The sequence below is a fragment of the Apteryx mantelli genome, chromosome 1 (assembly GCF_036417845.1).
Source record: "Apteryx mantelli isolate bAptMan1 chromosome 1, bAptMan1.hap1, whole genome shotgun sequence".
Lineage (NCBI taxonomy): Eukaryota > Metazoa > Chordata > Aves > Apterygiformes > Apterygidae > Apteryx > Apteryx mantelli.
In genome coordinates, this window is record NC_089978.1 from 74,499,180 (window position 1) to 74,520,223 (window position 21,044).

Consider the following 21,044-nt stretch of genomic DNA (forward strand, 5'->3'; position numbering starts at 1 on the left):
CTCACTGTTTCTATGTGCATGGAAATAATTTAAAATGATGAATTGTAAAGTTTAATGAAAACCATCAAGTGAACTTAGTGTTATATGGAAAAACTGTAGTACGATGCATTGCTGCAAATAACTGGAGGAGATCCCTCTGGCCTGTCTGATCAGTGCACTTAATAGTTCCGTCTCCTGTGGCAGACTCTTCTGACCTGATTACACAACTGGATAAGCGTAGTGTACATACAACTTGTGCTGTCCTACCTTTCTAAAATTTTATGTCTCTGAGTAGTGAAATTGCATGATTAAATTGCAAAAGCAAAAAACATTGAAAAATAACAGCTTAGTGCTGGGAATATCAGGGGGGTTCAGAATAAACAAGTTGGCAGTATGATCTTAAATTTGAAATGTGTAATTTCTATACTCTGCCTTAAAGTATTTTGATTTTTTTTTGATGTTTTGAGAATACTAAGCATACTCCTTCCCTCAAGCTCTCGTCACAAACCTGTAGGCATTAGATTGAAACACAGACAAGCAAAAACTCAGCTCATATCTCCGTATCATATCAGAAGGCTTGGTTTATGTATACAATTTTAATGTGGGAGTGAACTGCTCACAGGGTATTTGTATTTTACTTGAATAAAACTCGATCAGGAGACTTTTTTTAATTACTGCTCCCTTGCATACTCCAGCTTTATATCAGTTAAAACTTAAAACTGGCTATATGAATGCAACTTTAGCTCTGTATGTTTTAGAATATGCAGTATCAGTATTATCTCTTGATAAGCATAGAGGGAAAAAAAAGCCTTTGTACAAGAAGGTTACTATTTTACATCCTAACACTGACAGATGTATTAGGACACTTACTGGATGGATTTGAGCTACCCTACTGAAATAACTTGCCTGAAGCATAAGCAGTGGTCAAAAAAAACAAAACAAAAACCCAAAACCCCCTGAACCCTGACAATCATTTCAGTACCAAAGTTGATTTGGACTGCGAAAAGATTTTGCTATTAGCTGTCAACTTCCCCTGCCTTTTGTTTCAACAAATGTCTTACCACTCCCTTATTAATATCTTTTTTTTTTTTTTTTGAGAAGAAAAGGGTAAGAGAGGGGTGATATAAACTTTTTTTACTCATTATTGTTTTGATTTGGTCAGGCTTGCTGAGACACTGAAGTTGGGTTGTTGGTGATAGCAGGAACACAAACGATGTCTACAGAGACTTTTTCCCCTGGGTTAGAATCAGCTTTTTAAGCTTCAATGAGGTTCAGTTTTCTGCTACTGTCTTCCAAATCCCTCTTCTCCCCAAAATATTTAGTGAGATGTGTGGGGTGGTTTTTTCCCTAATTTTAATGGTAATAACTTTGCTTCCCTCACGGTCCACTTAATACTGAAAATTTTCCCTGAGTTGTGCTTCCTCTGTTGGTGCTGTACTTTTTAGAAGCAACTCATGCACCCGTGTAATTTGTGTATTGACCTACTGAATTATGGAGTATGGGATGAGACGTTATACTGAAGGTAACTTTTTGTGTAAAGCTGGGGTACGGGCCTGCTCCTCAAACAGCATGAGAGCAAGTCTGGTTCCTGACCGTACTGCAGGTGCAGGTAGCGCTGTCCAAGAGCGGTAGAGGAAAACAGGTGATGTCCGCGGTGTGCGTGCGGCCCCGCCGCGGAGGGGAGGCAGCAGCGGCACCGAAGCGGGGCAGGGTCCGTCCCCAAAGCCTTTGCCCTGGACACCGACGTCCCGACGGTAACGCCTGCGTTTTTCCCGCAGCCACGCGCTCCGGCGGTTGCTTCCTCCACCGGGGCGGCGGCCGGGCCGAGGGCTCCCCCGCCCCGCCCCGCCCCGCCGCCTGCGCCGGGGGCAGCAGCGCGCGTGCGCGCCGCTCGGCACCGCCCCTCCGCCAACGGCCGCCGGCGGGCGGTGCGGGCGGTTTGGCGGGCGGGAGCCGAGGCGCCATGGCGGGCTCGGGGCTGAGCCGCTCCGTGGAGCGTCTGCGGCGGCGCTGCCTGCGGGCGCCGGCGGCGGTGAGGCGGGGCCGAGGGGTGCGCGGCGGCGGGAGGCGGGCGGCGGCGGCGGCCCGCGGCGTTGGAGGCAGCGTCCTCGGTGGCGACCGAGCTTTCAGGCTTTACAGCCCCTCTGGGGGATGCTACGCGCAGACCTTGGGCCGAGGCAGGCCCGAGCCTGCCTCAGGGCTGCGTGCAGGCCCCGCGGTGTTACGCACGCGTTGAGGGCGAGAGCCAAAAACGGGATTTAAACGGACTTTGGGTGCTCAGGTCTGTGTTCATTCTTCTGCGACCCCAAGCCTTCTGCTCACTGGCTGTGTTACAGTGGCAGTACTGATTAGTCATTTCTGTTGGAAGCGAAAATCCCCTAGAAGCTGGCGGTTCTTAGAAGCTGTATGTTAGGCATATATAAAAACACATAATACAAAAAGAGAGTAATTCATTTCTTTCATAGCTTCTTCTGCTACAGCAATTGCCGATCTTATTTAAAATCTATTAGAAATTTTTGTGTCTTAGATAAAGTCTAGTGGTTAGGGCCCTTGTCAGGGAGCAGGAAACCACAACCAGAGAAGAATCAAACCCCTGGTTCCTAGGACAGTGCCGGGGTGATCAGGTGGTAAATCGTGACGGGGTACCCTTCCCTTGCCTAGGTAAAGCTGTATTTTTCTACACCACAGAATGCAGGATTCATTGCACCAGTATGAGGTGGAAGGATTAAAGAACCGTGGCTCTTGTTGCCGTCACTTGTGCTGACCTAAGTGTTGATTCAGCTGCACAGTGGAGCTAAAAATCCAGTAGCAAAGACCCCACCTGTTGATGTTCCTGAAGTTACTTGGTAGAATGAATGCTCACTGCTAGGCACTTATTGTTGTCTATGAAATCTGTCTTTCACTGTGTTTACAGATGCTATCTCACATTTCTATTTCATGGGATAAATGCATTTAGTGTGCCCAAATAATAACAGACAAAAAGCATTCAAGCTTGGAAGTAGCCTGTTTTAAAAATACCTGTGAGCTGCCGGAAATTGGGAGAGGCATAAAGTTGGACTTGCACTAGACACATAATTCAGCCAGGGTTTTAAATTGACCCTGGGAAGCATCAGATAAATGCAGAAACCAGCTCAGGTGTCCCCCTTTTCTTAAAAGTTTGACCTCATATCTCACCATTTTTATGAACATTGTATAGGATAAGGAGCTCTCCCAGATATGAGATGAGGATTTTAGTTCTTCAGCAGCTAAAATCTGGATGCATCTGGGGTTTTTTGGGTTTTTTTTCCCCCTCCAAAATGATTTGTCTATTGCCTTTTAATGTAACTCAGGTAGCATTTTGTGCTGCTCTTGCTGCTCTGTTCTTCCTGGGGAATTTCTCCTTTAAATTACAGAATTGTCTTTTGAAAATTACTTCTTAGATTATTTTTTTAAAGTGGTCTCTAAAATACTGTTATTAAGACTCTAAATGCTGATGCTTGGAAGAAAGGAAATGCTAGATTTGTGTGTTTTGTGCTTTTTGTAAATTTTCTGTGTACTTAAATATAGCTTCACAATAATAAAGTAGTTGATCATTTAGAGTGTAGCAGAGATGCAGTGGAGCACAGTGGAGATCACAAAAGCTGCTTTAATTCTGATCTCTTCCAATGTACATTTAATTGATTTTGCACACAGCCTAGTACTTCTCTCATTCAGTTTTTTTGGTATGTAATTATATGTTAATAGGAAAAAGTAGAGCAGGAAACTTTGACATAAAAAGCCTAGACATAAGGATAGACGGAGCTGTTTTGTGACTACCAAGTGCTACTGTTATGCCCTTCCTTCGTGTGACCTGCTTCATAATAATTTCTTATGGTCTCTCAAATATTTTAACATATAAATAACACTATCAATATATCATTGTTAGACTTTGGGGGATATAATTTGATTAGTTTATTGAGGTTGTTTTCATTTGCTTGCTTTTTGTGTTAATATGAGGGCCATTTACATATATATATTAAAAAAAATACTTGCCTTTTCAAAGTAAATAGTTTGTAGTAAGAGTTCTGTAACAAGGCATTGTAACTGCTAAACCAGCAAGTCGTAATTTACATTGTAATATAGTTAGGAATTTCAGGGACAATGTTTTTGTGCTTTCTTTTAGGATTGTCTTTCAGGTGTATTGCATACCAAATATAAAAGTGGAAGCTCCATAGCATACCAAGGTAACACAAAAAAAGAGTGTTTGGGTGTCTTTTTCAGGGAAAATCTGTAGTAAAGCTTTATCATTCCTAAATTTATTTTAAGTAGTTTTGTATTTTCTCATGACTTGCTTTAAATAGGTAGAAATTCTTGAGCTGGAGTTTGTGAAATCTGGGAACTGGCCTGGGAATGTTAACACTGGTTCCCAACCTGTTTGTGTTTAAGCCTTGTTTAAAATAATTGGTAGCAGTCCACATCATCACACTGTATATTTTTGCCTTTAATGTAAAGATGCATATTTAATATCTAGAATGCCTTTGGGCTTCTTGAGAAGTGCATCTTGCTAGTGCATAGGGATAGTGAGGTAAAACAATGTGTTATCAGACTTTGCTTACGGATAAATTAGCATATGAATGCAGGCTTTAAAACTTCAGAAAGACAAATCTGATCTGAAAACTAATGATGTTTCCAGCTGTATTTGTTTTGATTTTCTGAAGAAATCAGGCTTATGCAAGTAATCATGCTGGTCTGTCTGACCAGCTTTCCCTCCTCGTTTCCCTGGAAAAATTTTAACCCCATTTCAGTCAAATATGAAAGGAATAAAGAAATTGGAGTTAGCATGGTCCCAAGAAGTTGTGTGAAAATTGACGGTTGGATTGATATATAGAAAATCAAGTATTGTTATTTCTGTTGTTAACAATAAGTTTTTGGTAATAGAATTAAATTTATAAGAAGAACTAGACAATGCACAATGTTGAATGTAAAAATCAGCTTATTTTTTTTTTAAACTGTCAGAACAGTTTTCAGCTATAAATAATTTTTCCTAAAGAAGCAGCTCATTTGTTAACTTCTTCAGTACTTTTTTGTGTTCTTAAACCTACATGTTTACATGGCAAGCATTTCTAATAAGCTTTTGTAGGATTTTCAAAGTCAGCTTCTCAAATGCAAACTAAAATTATTCCTGCTTTATATATTTCATAGGTGACATGGACAGCTCACTGGAAAATACAACTATTTCATTGTCCAATTGTTCTTTACAGTCAGAATTTACCCAAAGTGGAAGAACGAACAGCATCAGATCTTTTAATGATTTTCTACAAGATTTTAAAAACTTGGATTGGTAAGAGCTGTTTCCTTTTCACCACTCCTATAGTGTTTATTGTCTTTCCAAAATCCAAATAAACCATGAGTAAACTCTTAATACATTAGGATTTTAAGGCTGATCCCCATGCAAGGCATAAATTCAGAATTTGTTTTAAGATTTCTGCTTTCTTGTTAAGTAAAAAGCTGTTTGTGACCAATGTAATGAAGTATAAAAGCTGATTTTGATAAGAAATATTCTCACACCCTTTTCAATATAGGGATTGTAATTTAGTGATATAAACTAATCTAGGAGGAAAGCAAGCAGCTCAGGCTGATGAATGGCTTTAAGTTTATTTTTAGAGAGAATTTGATTCCAAAAGCAAAAAAAATCCCTCTCTAAGGCTACTTCACAGCAAGTATTAAAATAATAATGAAAAAAAGGATTTTGTGTTTTTTAGTTACCCTGGGTTTTGTTGGTGGTGATGAGAGAAGAGTGTTGGTTTTAACTGCATATACATGCATTTACAGCATGAAAATTCTGTTTATTGTTACTACTGTCAAGTTGTCAACATCACCAGTTGTGGTTAAAATCTTGAGAATAATAATGCCTTTCATCCAAATCATTTAATTCTGCTGTTTGTTTTCAGTCAGATATTAAAATCTTAAATTGAGCAATGCTTAAATTTTTTATACAAACCTTTTCTCAATGCATATATGTAGTCTGTTAGAAAGGGGCTCAGTGATTTCAAATTTTTATTCTTGGGGTTTTTTTAGCTTTGATGAGCAAGATTCTTTCCACGATTTAAGTGAGCTAGAAGGAGAGGAAAAGATCATTAACGGCTCTGGAACTGATGCAGTTCAAAATACAGCTATGTATATGGAAACAGGTAATAAATATTAATTAACAGTTTTAAATTTTCTTTTATAACTGTGCAATGTATAACATTTTGATTTAAAGTTTCTAGTAATTGTATTTCTATTCAGTTCATAAATGTAATAATCAGCTAAAATTTATTTTAATTTGGAGATTTAACTTTTCATGCAAGCATGAGTCACTCCTTTGGAATTAGTTTAGGAGGTCCAGACATTTTGTGCAATACTGAGACACTTTTTAATAAGAAAATTCAACTGTTAAAGTCACATGGCCATCAGTTCTCTATAATTTGAATTAAGAAGCAGATTCTTTTAAAAAGTAGCTAGCTGCATTAACAAATACTGCAACTCAATAAAATCGGCATTTTAAGGATCATAAGCTGTCACTTGGTGGTGAGAGCAGGTTATCTGTTATCACTGAGTTAGCTCAGGAAAGCTAAGAAGACTATAGTAGTGACCAACTGGAATTAATTCACTGCAAACATTTGAAATTTTTGCTGTAATTGGAGGAGTTTGACTTTGTGAATCAGTGCAGATCTATCTCATATGAAGAGTTTTAGGTTTAGAAGAATATTGCTGAATTATTTTGAAAGAAGATCTGGAAATGTAGAAAGAGCCAGCAAACCAACCCCTAAGAGGCTAAAAAGAAGCGTAGAAGCTAGACAGAGCAGCTCAATGGGAACTATAACAGACTCTCACTGAGAGATGTATTAAGTGGATAGAGAGAGTTTAAGCACCACTTTGGTTGCATTTTCTATAAAAATTACAACTTTGAATTAAAAAAAAAATTTTTTTTGAATTGCGCTAGGGAAAATGCAGTTCACGGTATTTGGGATCAAAGGTAAAATAGATACAGAATTCCAATACACGCTTGTTTCAGATATGACTACTTCTTCTGGTTCCTTTTCCCTTTTTTGTGTTTCTGTTGTGATCTATGTGTCATTATATTAGTTAAACTCATAAGGAATCATAATTGAAAGAGACTAATTGCTCTTCATATCAGCATCTCTCAGAAATGCCCTTCTTGCATTTCTTCACTTTTTTTTTCCATTGTTGCCTTCCTCAAGAATTAGTTAAAATACTGGAAAAAAAATTGTCAGTTTGTTAGGAAGATGCCAGTGCTGCCAGGCCTGGAGTGAGCACAGACAGGATACCAGAATTCTGTCCTGGATGTTCTCTTGCTAGCAAGAGAAGGCAGCCCGCTCCCCCTCCTGGTCCTCCTGCCCCTGTAGCAGATTCAGTGTGTGGCAGAACACATTCAGTTTATTGTTCTGCTCCCATGCATGCCACCACTACCACCATGCTTACCACCAGTCAGCCCTGATTGCTTATCTTATTTGGCTTGTCTTTCCCTGTTTCTTGATGCTCCTTCTCACTGCCCTTTTCCCTCCTTCTCTCTTCTCCAGTCACCTGCCAAATAAACAACCCATCTCTAATTACTTCTTCCCTACTGGTCTGAGTTTTGCTACATCCATACTCAAATTTGTATTTCTGATACTGTTACGTAGGTAGTATTGGCCTTAGATGGTATTATTGGTAAGGTTACCTAGGTACTGTTGGCCTTTCAAGATTTCACTCCCCAAAAGGTCCCAATACTCCCTTCAGTTACCTGTGAATTTTGGCCATTTAGCTGTTTGTGAAATCCAGCCATTCCTACTGTACTATCTTCAACTTTCATCAGCTTCTTACGTTGTTATTTGTCACGTCCAGCAATTTCTCATTTTGTGTCCAGTAGTTTCTCACATACTGCTCAGTTAGCTTAATGTCAGGCCATGGTTTAGTCAACAGGTAGTCACTTGCCTGGAGTTATAACAAAAACATTAGGAGATTTTGGCTACGTTGTGATTCACTCTGTGCTCAGATTTCATACTGATATTTGTGGGACTTCTGTTTTGAAATGGAGGCCATCATTTTATTTATAAAAAACTACATTGATTGATTGATTTGAACAAGTTATGGAAAGCAACTTTGAGCAATTCTCCATAACTCCTCAGGAGATACTTAGATTCGTTCATTTTGATACCGCTCAGTCTATACTGGTCACTCTAAATGCCAAAAATATGTTTTCACTGTTTTGGAAAAACAATCATTTAACTATTTATCTAAGACTATATTTTTAATGTAAAATATGTTTTCCTTCCGTAGATGACACCTTACCATCCTGTTTGGCTGCAAATACACAAACATGTAGTGACCAGAATACTACCAATGGTTTGATAAGGAAGACTGTAAATGGGACTGAAACTCAAACAAGCACTAGTCAAGGCTTAATACCACCTCACATCAGTCAGATATATGATGAATTATTTGTCATACATCAGAAGCTCCAGGTGGGAACTAGAACAGCCTTAAAAATTTTGTTGAATAATGTTACAGAGATTTTCGTTTTTGGCAGAGAATTCAGAAATTATTAATATGCTAAATCATATTTAAATCATAAGTCATCATTTGCCTCTTGCCCTAATTTTTATCCCTTTTTTACTATTCATATTGTTGAATGTGTTGGGATTTTCACTAACAATGGAATTATTACAGAGGCTCAGAAATACTGTGATGCTATAATGATATGGTTAATGATATGTTCTCCTATGGTTAGAGAAGGAGACCTATGGGATTTGGGGACCATATGCTCAAGGACTTTGGACTTTAAGTGACAAGTCTGAAAATGTTTCAGACTTCCTGCTGTAAGCATTACTTGAATACTGAAAGGATCTGCTGATCTGAGTGCTGTGTTTTGAATCACAGCAGTCTTTGCATCTCTACGGTCAAGATTCTGTATGTTATGTACGTGCTCCACAGCCTGGAGAACATGGGAACCAGGCCCTGGAGTTCCCATGTAATTCAGGGTAGGTGAGGAGACATGAACTCTACCAAAACCTTTAGAGCAGACTAGTTTAAGTTCTTACCCATATCACTTAGAGAGTATGAGTTCACTGGTTTGGCAGTAGTGCTTTGACTTGCGTAGTGGTTAAATCGGAAGCTAAGATAATTTCTCAGCTTGAGGGCATTTGAAGCTAGCACTGTTGTATCCAAGAGGAGTGTCTTGTGACACAGTGGGGGTGTGCAGGGCAACACCTGCAACTGCTGCTTCTCCAGAGAATGTCTGAAACTATTCTCCTGATTCTGGGAATTCAAGAGTTCTTGTCTTATCGGCCTCCTACAAAGCCCCCCTTCTGCCTTATCTTTCCTTCTCTACTAGTGGGGAGTCTCAACAGTTTACTTCCTGGCAGGCCTAGGCCACTAACTGAAGAACCTCCTGTATGCTACATTGGCTTTATTCTGTAATAGCTCTCATGCTTCTGCCAAGTTGCCTGCCAGGACTGCTTGCGCCATGTAAGATAACTCTGTGTCCCTCTCTTCCCCACCACTTTTCCAGAGATGCTTCCCATGAATTGAAGAACCAGTACAGTAATCTAGTGGTCAGGGCAGACAGCCACTTCAGACTCTGATTTGTCTTACAGTTAGTAGCATTATCCAAAACTTTCAGAAGCAAGAGCCTAAGTTTAATTGTCTAGACTGATACCTGAACAGCCATGTAGTGTATTTTGGGAAGCCAGGCAACTTCACCGCCTATCAAAGTTGTTTGGGTTAATGTGTGGGGAAGCTGAAAGTACATGGCCATTAGGATACTTTTAGTTAGTGAGCCATTTTGTAACATTCTGTATAATTTTACCAAAACCTAAGCGCGTCTGCGGGAAACGTTTAAATTCAGTGTAAATTGTGATAATTTCATGTTTTTTAAAGCCATTTCAATATTATCTTCTTGATACAGCAAGAAAACTCAGCACAGCAGGAATATGCTCTGCAACTCCAAAAAAGAGAACGTTTTCTAACTGAGCGAGAAGCACTGCTTTTTAGACACGAAGCAGCTTTGGCTAAGATAAAAGGTGTTGAAGAAGTTGTTCACACAAAATTTCGAATAATAAAAGAGGTGCAGTAATATATTTTATAGTGTTTATTGCTATATTGCCATTCAACTTGTTTATAGTCATCTTAAGTCATTATGTGTTGAATGCATATAATGCTCGTTTCTTTCAAGTGAGAAATCCTCAAATGAAAGATAGAGATACATATATAAAAGTACAAAATAATATTGTTATGGTTTTGGTACAGTTTCTGTTTCAGAAAGGTGCATTGAAGTCTGATGTATAGGTGTATTTTACTACTATAATTTTGAAAAGAAGATAACCCATCTTTTAAAAAATATATACGACTTCATTATATGTATTGGAGAAAAAAGTTATGATGAATCTATAGTTGTGCTGCTTACATGAGTATCTTTGCATCAGCTGTAATTGAAGTAGGTTGTCTTGGGAAAGTTTCAAGACACTGAGATTTTAGGACATAATAGCTATTGCAAAGAGTATTTGCAAAAAACTCACAAAAATTTTAAAGAAAGAAAAGATCAACCTAGCATTGGGAGTGTGGGAAGAAATGAAACGGTATGATTTTGCTTTAAGATGAGATAGTATTTAAAAACACTGTTATTACAGGGGGTTGCTACTGAAATCAAGTCTTGTAAAAAGCTTTGGTTATTATCCAGACCGCAAAGAGATGTCCGTAAAGTGCATGTACTTTATGTCAAAACCACAAGCTGTGAAGTTAAATTTCTTTGAATTGTGCAAATAAACCTTTCCCATAAGCTGTTGAGGGAGGATGGAATATACTTTAAAAAGGCAAAAAGTGTGTTGATGTCAGAGGAGCAGGACCTCAGCTTTGGATAAAGAAGGAATAGGTAAAACAGTTTGATATTTCAGATCTTCTGGGCTTTAGGAATGTCATGCTAGTTAGAGAGTTGGCTGATGAAACAATTAGTGGCTATCTATGAAAATTTGTAGAGGTTAAGTGATGTATTAAGAGACTGGAAAATGTAGCGCCTTTCTTTTCAGAAGGGAAAGAATTGTAGACCCATCAACTTAATGTCAGTTCTCAGAGGAAAAAAAAAATCTTGGAACAAATTATCAGACAAACTGTGGGAAGCAGAAAGAAGAAAACAATGTGGTAAATAACTGGCCTGTATTAATCATAAACAAATTGTTGAATTGGTTTGATTTCCCCTATAGCAAGGTAACAGGCATTGCTGATAGAGGTCTAGTAATTACACATATGTCCTGACTTCATTAAAGTTTTTTAAACAGTTTCACTTGACATTTTCAAAAGCATATTAGGAAAATATAATGTAGATGAAAACATTACAGTCGGTGGAAAACTGATTGATTGGAGAACAGTTCTGAGATAGTAATTGCCAATACTTCACAGTAAAGCTGAAAGAATGTATGCAGTGAATTCTGGAAGAATCTCTTTTGGGTCCAGTTGGTTCGGTATTTACAGTAATATATGGTGAAAAAGAACACACCAAATTTGTACAAAATAGCAAGTCAGAGGAATATCAAGTATGCTGGAAGAGATGGTTAGGATTAAAATTGATCTTGACAAATCAAAGATATGATCTGAAAACAAATAGACTGCTGTTCCAAAGGCATGAGTATAATGTAGAATACTTGTATAGAAATACCATGTGCACAAATATAGGATGATGAAAAAATGCACAGGTATTAACATATAGGATGAATCAAGGGGGAAGATACCAGTCTTCGGCTATGTAAAAGCTACCACGAAGAGGAAGAAACTAATCTTTTTTTCATGTCTGTGATAGATAGGAGAAGTACTAACAGGTTTAAGTTGACAGTGAGGGAAATTCAGGTTAAATATTAGGAAAAACTTCGTCAAAATCAAGTTAAGCATTGGAAAAGGTAGTTTGGTAAAACTGTGGTGTTTCCAGTGTCAGAGGACTTTAGGAACAGATTAGACAAACATCTGATGGGGTGAACTGGCATGGTTGATTATGATATGGGTGGGATGGCCTGATTTTATTATGGCAGTGGATGGCTTAGATATCCTGATATCGCCTATGATCTATGGCTTAATGACTGAATCAGTTCAACTGAACTTTAGGACTAGTTATTCTGTTCTGGTTCTTCCTGAAGTAGCTATTGAACCTCAAATAAAGGCCTTACATATGTAGAAAACAGAAGTGAAATATTCCCTTGGATATAGGGGTGCAGTCAATTATATGTTAATATAGGCTGCATGTGTATCGGTATGAAAGGAGGATCTGTCATTTCATGTCTACTGAGGCAAAGGTGGGTTGGTGCTTTAGACAGGACTGCCCTGCCCACAGCCATTCTGATCCTGTTAGCTGAAAAGGGGAGGAGGCACTTGAGAAAAAAGGAAATGTAGTTGGTTTTCTTGTATGATTAGGATGGAAGTTACTGTGCTTCCAAGCAGAAATGCAGAAAAGGGTCTTCAAGGCTTCCTTCCTTTCAACTTTTACTGTGCTTTATTTTTGTTTGTCATTTGCACATCTCAGAAGAGAGGCTGTGATTGAAGATGGAAAAATAGAGAATTGAGTGGGTGAATGAATGAGGAATAGTGAATTCATGGCAGGGAAGAAATTAAAGATAATATATATATATAGCTGGAATATTTTCAATAAAATAAAACTTTGTTGTTTTATCAAATCTGAGATACTTCAAGTGATGCACTGATATTTATTAATTCTAAAATTGGATTCAGGAGAGTGAGGAGAATGGCAGTGGATATGCAGGTTGTAGTTAGCAATTCATATGCTTCTGTAAACCAGAGCACTAGTCATAGGATTAGTTTCTTGCTGTGTGTGATTCAGAGTGAGTCTGCCTAGAAAAACTAGTTTAAACCTCAAAAGTTGCTGCAAAACAGAATTACCGTTTTCTGTAATTATGTGAAAGAATAAGGATTTGATCCAAAGCCGATTGAAGCTGATGTCATTTTTGTTTTAATGTGAATTTTTTTCTGGTGGACTTCAGGTCATGCTTTTCAATGAGGAAAGGACTGGATTAATAAAAACGCTGAATGCAGTCGGGAAAACTGTGTGGGTAGCATGTGTTGTTGTGCACTGAAACAAGGGAGCCAAAGCTTCAGAAAGTGTAGTTCAGGCATTTGGAACATATATTAATGGATCATGAAATATCATCATAGATTATTTTTCTGTTTTCTAGTAAGCTTTGAAATAAAAATGTGTTTTTATTTATTATATAATGACTAGTTTTTGTTACAGCTATATACAGTATTTGGGAGAGGTAGTATAAAAATGATGTATGGCAGAGGAATGAGAGAAAGCAGTAAGGCCCATATGTATTACTTGGTTTTAAAAATATGTGTACTTTTTTTCTTCTTTAAATTTCCTGGAATCCTTGAAAAGTTTTCCTACTACCCATTTAACTAGTTATTTTTCACTGGCAATTTTGGACCTGTCTTTTTTTTGAAATAACTTTCAGAAACTGTAAAATCTAGTTTTTACAGCCTTTTTGACAGCCTCCTTTGAAGAACTGTGAATTCAAATAGGAAATATTTTCATCTGTGTAATAATTACCTTCTGAATTCTGAACCCCTGAGATGCTCAGCAGGCTTGCTATTAAGCTATTAAAAACTCTTAAGTAATCTTCTTCGTCTAATTTCTGTGGCTCAGCCACATGAAGCACTGTGTAATTATTATCAAAGCCCTGAATACTCAAGACTTATAAAGCAGTAAGGTAATTTGGAAAAATTGAATATTTTAATTCACAGTTTTTTTCTCAGCACCTTTCAGTCTTATAATTCTGCTGTTCTCGAGTGCTTTGAATGTTTTTGGTCAACTTAACCCTCCCCCCCTCCTCCTGAGGTTAATCAAACTTTATCTGCAATTGCGATCAACTGTAATTATTTTGACTGTCCTCAAGTTTGACCTTTTCAAGGGAAGTATTTGAGCATTCATTTGAATGAAGACTATCTGCAGCACTTGTTTTCTTTGTTAAGATCAATTCCTACATTAGCCTTTAGAATCTGTTCAAAGCTACATTTTTTCAGCATGGTTTTATAGCAATCTGAAAGCAAAACTAGAGAAGGAGTAATGGGCACTTGAATTATATGGTACAAAAGACAATTCTGAAGAAAGATGTTCTCTTCCAGTTGAAAATTTTCACAGTTGCTGAGAAAAGAAATGTTATTTGGTGACGAAGGATGCAGAGAAGGCAGAGTTACTGAATGCCTTCTTTGCTTCAGTCTTTACTGCTCAGGCCAGCCCTCAGGAACACCAGACCCTGGAGGCAAGAGAGAAAGTCTGGAGGAAGGAAGACTTTCCCTTGGTGGAGGAGGATCGGGTTAGAGATCATTTAAGCAAACTTGACACCCACAAATCCATGGGCCCTGATGGGATGCACCCACGAGTGCTGAGGGAGCTGGCGGACGTTATTGCTAAGCCACTCTCCATCATCTTTGAAAGGTCATGGAGGACAGGAGAGGTGCCTGAGGACTGGAGGAAAGCCAGTGTCACCCCAGTCTTCAAAAAGGGCAAGAAGGAGGACCCAGGGAACTACAGGCCAGTCAGCCTCACCTCTATCCCTGGAAAGGTGATGGAGCAGCTCATCCTGGAGGCCATCTCCAAGCATGTGGAGGAAAAGAAGGTGATCAGGAGTAGTCAGCATGGCTTCACCAAGGGGAAATCATGCCTAACCAATCTGATAGCCTTCTCTGATGGAATGACTGGCTGGGTAGATGAGGGGAGAGCAGTGGATGTTGTCTACCTAGACTTCAGCAAGGCTTTTGACACTGTCTCCCATAGCATCCTCATAGACAAGCTCAGGAAGTGTGGGTTAGATGAGTGGACAGTGAGGTGGATTGAGAACTGGCTGAATGGCAGAGCTCAGAGAGTTGTGATCAGTGGCACAGAGTCTAGTTGGAGGCCTGTAGCTAGCGGTGTCCCCCAGGGGTCAGTCCTGGGTCCAGTCTTGTTCAACTTCTTCATCAATGACCTGGATGAAGGCACAGAGTGCACCCTCAGCAAGTTTGCTGACGATACAAAACTGGGAGGAGTGGCCGATATACTGGAGGGCTGTGCTGCCATTCAGAGAGACTTGGACAGGCTGGAGAGGTGGGTGGAGAGGAACCTCATGAAGTTCAACAAAGGCAAGTGCAGGTTCCTGCACCTACGGAGGAATAACCCCATGCACCAGTAGAGGTTGGGGGTTGACCTGCTGGAAAGCAGCTCTGCGGAGAAGGACCTGGGAGTGCTGGTGGACACCAAGTTAAGCATGAGGCAGCAATGTGCCCTTGTGGCCAAGAAGGCCAATGGTATCCTGGGGTGCATGAGGAAGAGTGTTGCCAGCAGGTCGAGGGAGGTGATTCTCCCCCTCTACTCAGCCCTGGTGAGGCCACATCTGGAGTACTGCGTCCAGTTCTGGGCTCCCCAGTACAAGAGGGATGTGGCACTACTGGAGCAAGTCCAGCGAAGGGCTACAAAGATGATTAGGGGACTGGAGCATCTCTCTTCTGAGGAAAGGCTGAGAGAGCTGGGCCTGTTTAGCTTGGAGAAGAGAAGGCTGAGAGGAGATCTTATCAATGTGTACAAGTATCTGAAGGGAGGGTGTCGAGAGGATGGGACCAGACTCTTTTCAGTGGTGCCGAGCGACAGGACGCGAGGCAACGGGCGCAAACTGAAACACAGACACTTCCATCTTAACATGAGGAAAAACTTTTTCACTGTGAGGGTGACAGAGCACTGGAACAGGTTGCCCAGAGAGGTGGTGGAGTCTCCTTCTCTGGAGATATTCAAGACGCGCCTGGATGCAATCCTGTGCAATGTGCTCTAGGTGACCCTGCTTGAGCAGGGGGGTTGGAGTAGATGATCTTCAGAGGTCCCTTCCAACCTCAGCAATTCTGTGATTCTGTGATTTTTTGAAAGATTTGTCTTATTACTCAGCTTAGCTTCAGTATTTTTTAAATTTAGCTAGTGTGTAAATTTAGCTAGAGGCATTTGATCAAATTAAAACTTTTCTAGGGGCCAGACTACTTGAGGGGGGAACAGGGGAAAAGTGGTTGGTTAAAACTTCTGGTTAAGATGGATACAGAAAAAAAGCTACTATAAACAAAAGCTTTGTCATTATTTTTCTTTGATAAACCTTTCCCACCTCTGACTTATTTAAGGAATGTAGATGTTCAGATGATCTGTGTTAGGTGAAACCTAGAAAGGATAAGACCAATAGGCCATGCACTGTGGATGGTTTTTTTTCTCTACTGCTCATGTGTAGACTTGACCATGCAGAATTACAGACTTGATCTTTAAATTTAGTCCTATTAGTTTAACACTAAAATTGTACTTATTTTAGAATTGTTTCTAAAATATTGTATTGTTAATCCTAATGTTCATAAAATCTCTTTTTTTCTATAGCAACATGAGGCAGAAGTTAAACAGCTGACAGAAGCCTTGAGAGAAATAACTAAAGAAAACAGAAGGCTCAAATCATCATTTGACACCTTGAAGGAAATGAATGACTCCTTAAGAAAACAGGCAAGACTAGTTATTTCCTGTAATCAATAATTTTAAATGTTACGGTCAACAATCTTAAAAAAAAAAAAAAGTTTAAATTTGCAAAATTGATGATGTGTTTCTGTAAGACAATCATCATGTGATTGATTGAAAGTAGTTTCTGCTTCTTTTTGTAGTACATACTTACAATTTAGTCTATCTGATCTTTCACAGTATTTAAAAAGTTGGACTTGTTCCTCTGACCAGCTAGCAACAACTGACTCTTAGGAAGGACAAACCTACGTACTCTGAACAAATTGAGATTGGATGGAGAGAAAGTATTCTAGAATGTAACAGAACCTACTCTGTGCTGAATTGTTCTGCTGACTCCATTGAATCAAAAATATAATGTGTATTTCTAATGTTCATGATTGCTCAGTATTTTCAGTTACTTTTACAAGTGTTAACTGATGCAATATTTTCTTGATTCTTAAAGACAAGCTGAGACAGTAGTTCACAGTAATGCAGAGTTAGAATTTTTGTCTCACTTGAATATTAAATCTGACCTAAAATGCTGACACGCAAAGTGTTATCTAAACTATTTGCTGATCTTTCAGTGGATCAATTACAGCTGTGATACTCTGAATGGGGTAAAAATCTGTAGTGCTTCCTAATCTCTTTAAGAGCTGTGGGTTTCTCTTCTGGCAGTTTGTGTAATGGTGGTATGTTCTTCATGTTATAAAGATCTGTAACATAGTAAATGTACTGACAACATAAATGAAGTAATTGGAGAGCTTCCATAATAATCATACTGTTTGGTTTTGTATATTTAGATCATGTTTCTTACACTTAAATGGAAGTAATAGGTTCCCACATTCTCTTTTCTCACAGAGCAAGCAGTTTTTGTGATGTGGTCAGTCCAATTTTTTTATTCTGCAGAGAAGGAAAGTTTCAACCTTCCCCTTTCCAAGGCTGATTATAGACCATTCTTGAAATTTTTGTTCCGTCTTTATGTCACTTCTTCATGAAAAAGTAATTATATGTCAATAAATGTGTAGTGCCTGTATATTTAAACAGGCATTTATAGTGCTTATTCTTCCCAGAAAAACTGGAAGGATAAGCTGCAGGCCAACAAAGAACTTATTTTTTGAGGAAGTGGATAATGATTTTGTTCTTATAACTGTCCATACTCAGAAGAAGAAACTTGAACTTTAAATTATTCAGCCGCTCAGCAACAGCATTCAGTTATTTTAGGGTGATGATTAAGTAAAGAAGTAAGTTTTGAATCTACAGATATTTGACATTATTTTCTGATTCTTTCAGTTAAGTGATGTGAGTGAGTTGAACAAGAAGTTGGAAGGTCAAGCAAGGAAAGTACAAGCTCGTTTAGAGAATCTACAAGTAAGGTTTGTTCTTACAGGTACCTGCTTCCTTTATAGGAAACAAGTGAAGTATAATTCACTGTTATGTTTTGTTGTAGAGGAAGCATGAATTTTTAACAGTACAGAAGTCTAAGGATATATGTCAAGTGGTGCAACAAAGTAAACCTGTCAAGCAGGAAAAAGAGACAGTAGCATCAAAAATTGCTAAGGTAAGAATTGGGCAAGGTGGAAGATCCATTCTAAAGACATTTTACCTTGGAACATTCTTTATACCTGCTAGAAATTAGAAAATGTAACTTCTAAGTTTACGCTGAGTGAATTGGTTACAATAATGAAAGATACAGTTTATATTGGGAGCAAACACAGTTGCCTGGAAGAATTAAGTTTGATCAGCTAATAACATCTGTTGGATTTTATGTTATATATTTGTGTATTGTTTATTTATATTGTATATTTTCCTCTTCTCACCTTATCTTTCATTATCTGTCTCTTAAAATTATGTCCTGCTTATGCTGAAACTGGTTTATTTTGCTGTGTCAGAGCAAATCTTAATGCATTCTGCTTACTACTACAGTGTGAGCACTATTCTTATGAATAACTCAGCTGAAAAAGATAAGTAGTCAGAGATGTCAGGTAAAGAATTTTAATTTTTTAAGCCAGAGTTGATTATACTGCTGTTGGTTTTTTTTGTTTTTTTTTGGAGAAATGGTCTTTAATGGGGGAAAGAGACTAAACACAGTGTTCATACATAGTTGCAAAATGATTACCTGTTCTTTGAAACATCATGTTATATCACTTAACAAAATACTTTATCTCTCTGTGTTGTTCCATTTAGTAGCAAGTCCTCTGGTAGTACTCTGCCAACACTTCCATACTGGTAATGATTTTTTTCCAGCCAGAGACTAAACAGTGAAATGAGAAAGAGAGGTATTTACACTATCCTACTTAATTAATCTACATCAGATGCCTTAAGAGGATGGTGTCTTTACAAAGCCAACAATGCAAATATCATGTAAACAGCATGTTTACATACATTTTAATGTACTTTGATTACAAGTGAAATAAAAAGAGTATCATGAGTTCTGAGTGAAAAGGAAAACTATTCTATAAAGTTAGGTACAAGAAAACCTTAAAAGTCTTCAGAGAACTGTTCATGCAGCCTGTCTTTAGTTATCTTTGGATATCTTTCATAGTGTATTTCAGTGCAGTCACATTAAAGGGATAGAAAGACAATTTCATGAGGTCTTACTTTTTTTTTTTTAATGTTAGTTACTCAGTTAAATTGTAATAACAGTGGGTTGTATGAAATTAAGCAATGAAGGTAGTGCATCTGGAAATAAAAATAAAGTATGCATGCATTTTTGTACCCAGAAACCATTGCAAATAACTCCCAGATTTTATCAGGCATGTACTCATCCTCCTTCAAATTGTGCATAATGTTTCAGAATTAGTGTACTCTTACATATTTCAGCCTATTACCATGGAAAATAGTTGGGTTTAGAAAATCAAAAACTTGGAAGCTGATGTATATAATGTTGTGGTTTTATTACAGATACCACTGAATTTGCAAGTTTATGAGCTTTTAACTGTTCTTATGGATTGGATCTCAGACCAGCATCTTAGCAAAATAAAAATACAAGAAGAAAGAGAGGACAGTCATAAACTTCTATTTACCCAGAACTCCAAAAAAACTTACGCCCAGGAAAAGTGTAGGAAGGTAAAGGAATTTGGATTGTTTGCTTGGGTTTCTGTGGTGTTTTGTTTTTTAAAAAACCTTGAGTATAACATGTCTGCCTGTTTTATACATGCTTTGGATAATACAGTTTAAAAAAAGAAAAAAAAGCATAGTTAATAAATCAGTGTTAATTCCAGCAATGAGATATAATAGATTATTTGTCATTCATATTAAAAATATATGTGTGTGTGTGTATATATGTGTGTATCTGTATACATATATATGGATCATTTTTAGGAAAAGTAAGTGTAGTGCTCAGTCTCAGCTGGAAAGTTTCAGCCTGTCTTTTATTTCAAGTCACTTTTGTCAGCCGATAATATCTTGTATTTTTTCTGTAATGTTTTACATAATTCCTTTTTTTCCTAAGGAAGTGTGCATGTCTAATTTAAAATACTTTAATACCTATATTGAAAGATTCAATAAGTGACTTATAAAAAGTAATATTAATGCTATATTTAACCCTTATTATCTTCTTTCTGGAGATACCAACATTTGAAAATCAATGAGGCGTTCAGGAAATCTACTTTTTCAGTTAATTTTTTTCATTATATTAGACATCCATTGGGATTGCATATACTGAGGCTGAGCTTGTAGAAAATATCTCCACTTTTGCATGTAAACCTCTATATAATTTAAAATCTGTTTATATGTATAATTCTGTTACCTGGATGAGTTTTGCTCAGTGGGTGTTTGCATTTGCAATATGTTATCCTCCAAGAAAAACAGTGGGTTTGGGTGTTTTTTTTTTTTTTAATTTATTTTTATTAACTCATAGTTAATTTAGTTAGTTTGCAGAGTAATTTTATACACTGCATGTACTTTTACTCTTATATGTTTTTCAGCTTTTGCCTGTAGTTGCTGAGCAACTCCAGTGGATGCCATTTGTGAATCCTAAACTACACATGCCTGTGATTAAATTTATTTACTGGTCTATAAGACAGCTAGACACTGGTATGCAGGTAAAACAAGTAGTCCTCTTAAAATATCTTATTTTAATAAGAAGATACTCCTGTATGTTGTATTTTTAATATATTTGAAAAATGGATGTTTTTAGAAGATACATATCTTTCTGTCTTTGCAGAGTATAAGTTCATATTCTTTACCACAGATACATGGCCGATTTTTACGTACGTAGGTGATCTCTGTTGTACCTAAGCATCTCAGAAATGGTATTTTTACATATATCTTTACAAAACTTGTGAACTAGTATTTTTAGGTCTGTTTTATGAATGAGACTTGCTCAAATTAATGGAGAGTACATGGCAAAGGAGAAATGGAATTCTGACTTCTTTGTTCTCTGCTTAGTGGCTTAACCACAAGACATTCCTTATTTTTCTTTTGACTAGACTGCTACAATATAAGGAAATATTTAGTAGGATAATAAAGAAAAAAGAGTAGCCACAGTATAAGGACACAGTCGGTATTGTATAGCACTGTCAATAGCTCTGGCAAAAATTGGGAAAACTTGTAAATATCTTGAGTTAAAATGCAA

The 21,044-nt window shown here is 37.8% G+C and overlaps 1 protein-coding gene across 9 annotated transcripts in view; it reads left to right on the forward strand.

Moving 5' to 3' along the window:
* The first annotated feature begins 1,893 nt into the window (after positions 1 to 1,893).
* The window catches only part of CCDC138 (coiled-coil domain containing 138), a 41,057-nt gene continuing 21,906 nt past the window's right edge, over positions 1,894 to 21,044 (forward strand). For 3 of the 9 annotated variants that reach the window (XM_067295239.1, XM_067295252.1, XM_067295267.1), the window contains exons 1-11: positions 1,896 to 2,011; positions 4,121 to 4,181; positions 5,140 to 5,278; positions 6,016 to 6,128; positions 8,260 to 8,444; positions 9,887 to 10,045; positions 16,358 to 16,477; positions 17,759 to 17,836; positions 17,916 to 18,026; positions 19,370 to 19,534; positions 20,395 to 20,511. In XM_067295239.1, the coding sequence (XP_067151340.1) occupies positions 1,943 to 2,011; positions 4,121 to 4,181; positions 5,140 to 5,278; positions 6,016 to 6,128; positions 8,260 to 8,444; positions 9,887 to 10,045; positions 16,358 to 16,477; positions 17,759 to 17,836; positions 17,916 to 18,026; positions 19,370 to 19,534; positions 20,395 to 20,511 (1,317 nt within the window). In that variant the 5' untranslated portion in view covers positions 1,896 to 1,942. Of the gene's footprint in view, positions 2,012 to 2,232; positions 2,261 to 4,120; positions 4,182 to 5,139; positions 5,279 to 6,015; positions 6,129 to 8,259; positions 8,445 to 9,886; positions 10,046 to 16,357; positions 16,478 to 17,758; positions 17,837 to 17,915; positions 18,027 to 19,369; positions 19,535 to 20,394; positions 20,512 to 21,044 lie in introns of those variants that run through there. The other 6 variants (XM_067295272.1, XM_067295276.1, XM_067295232.1 and 3 more) reach the window with 5 other exon arrangements.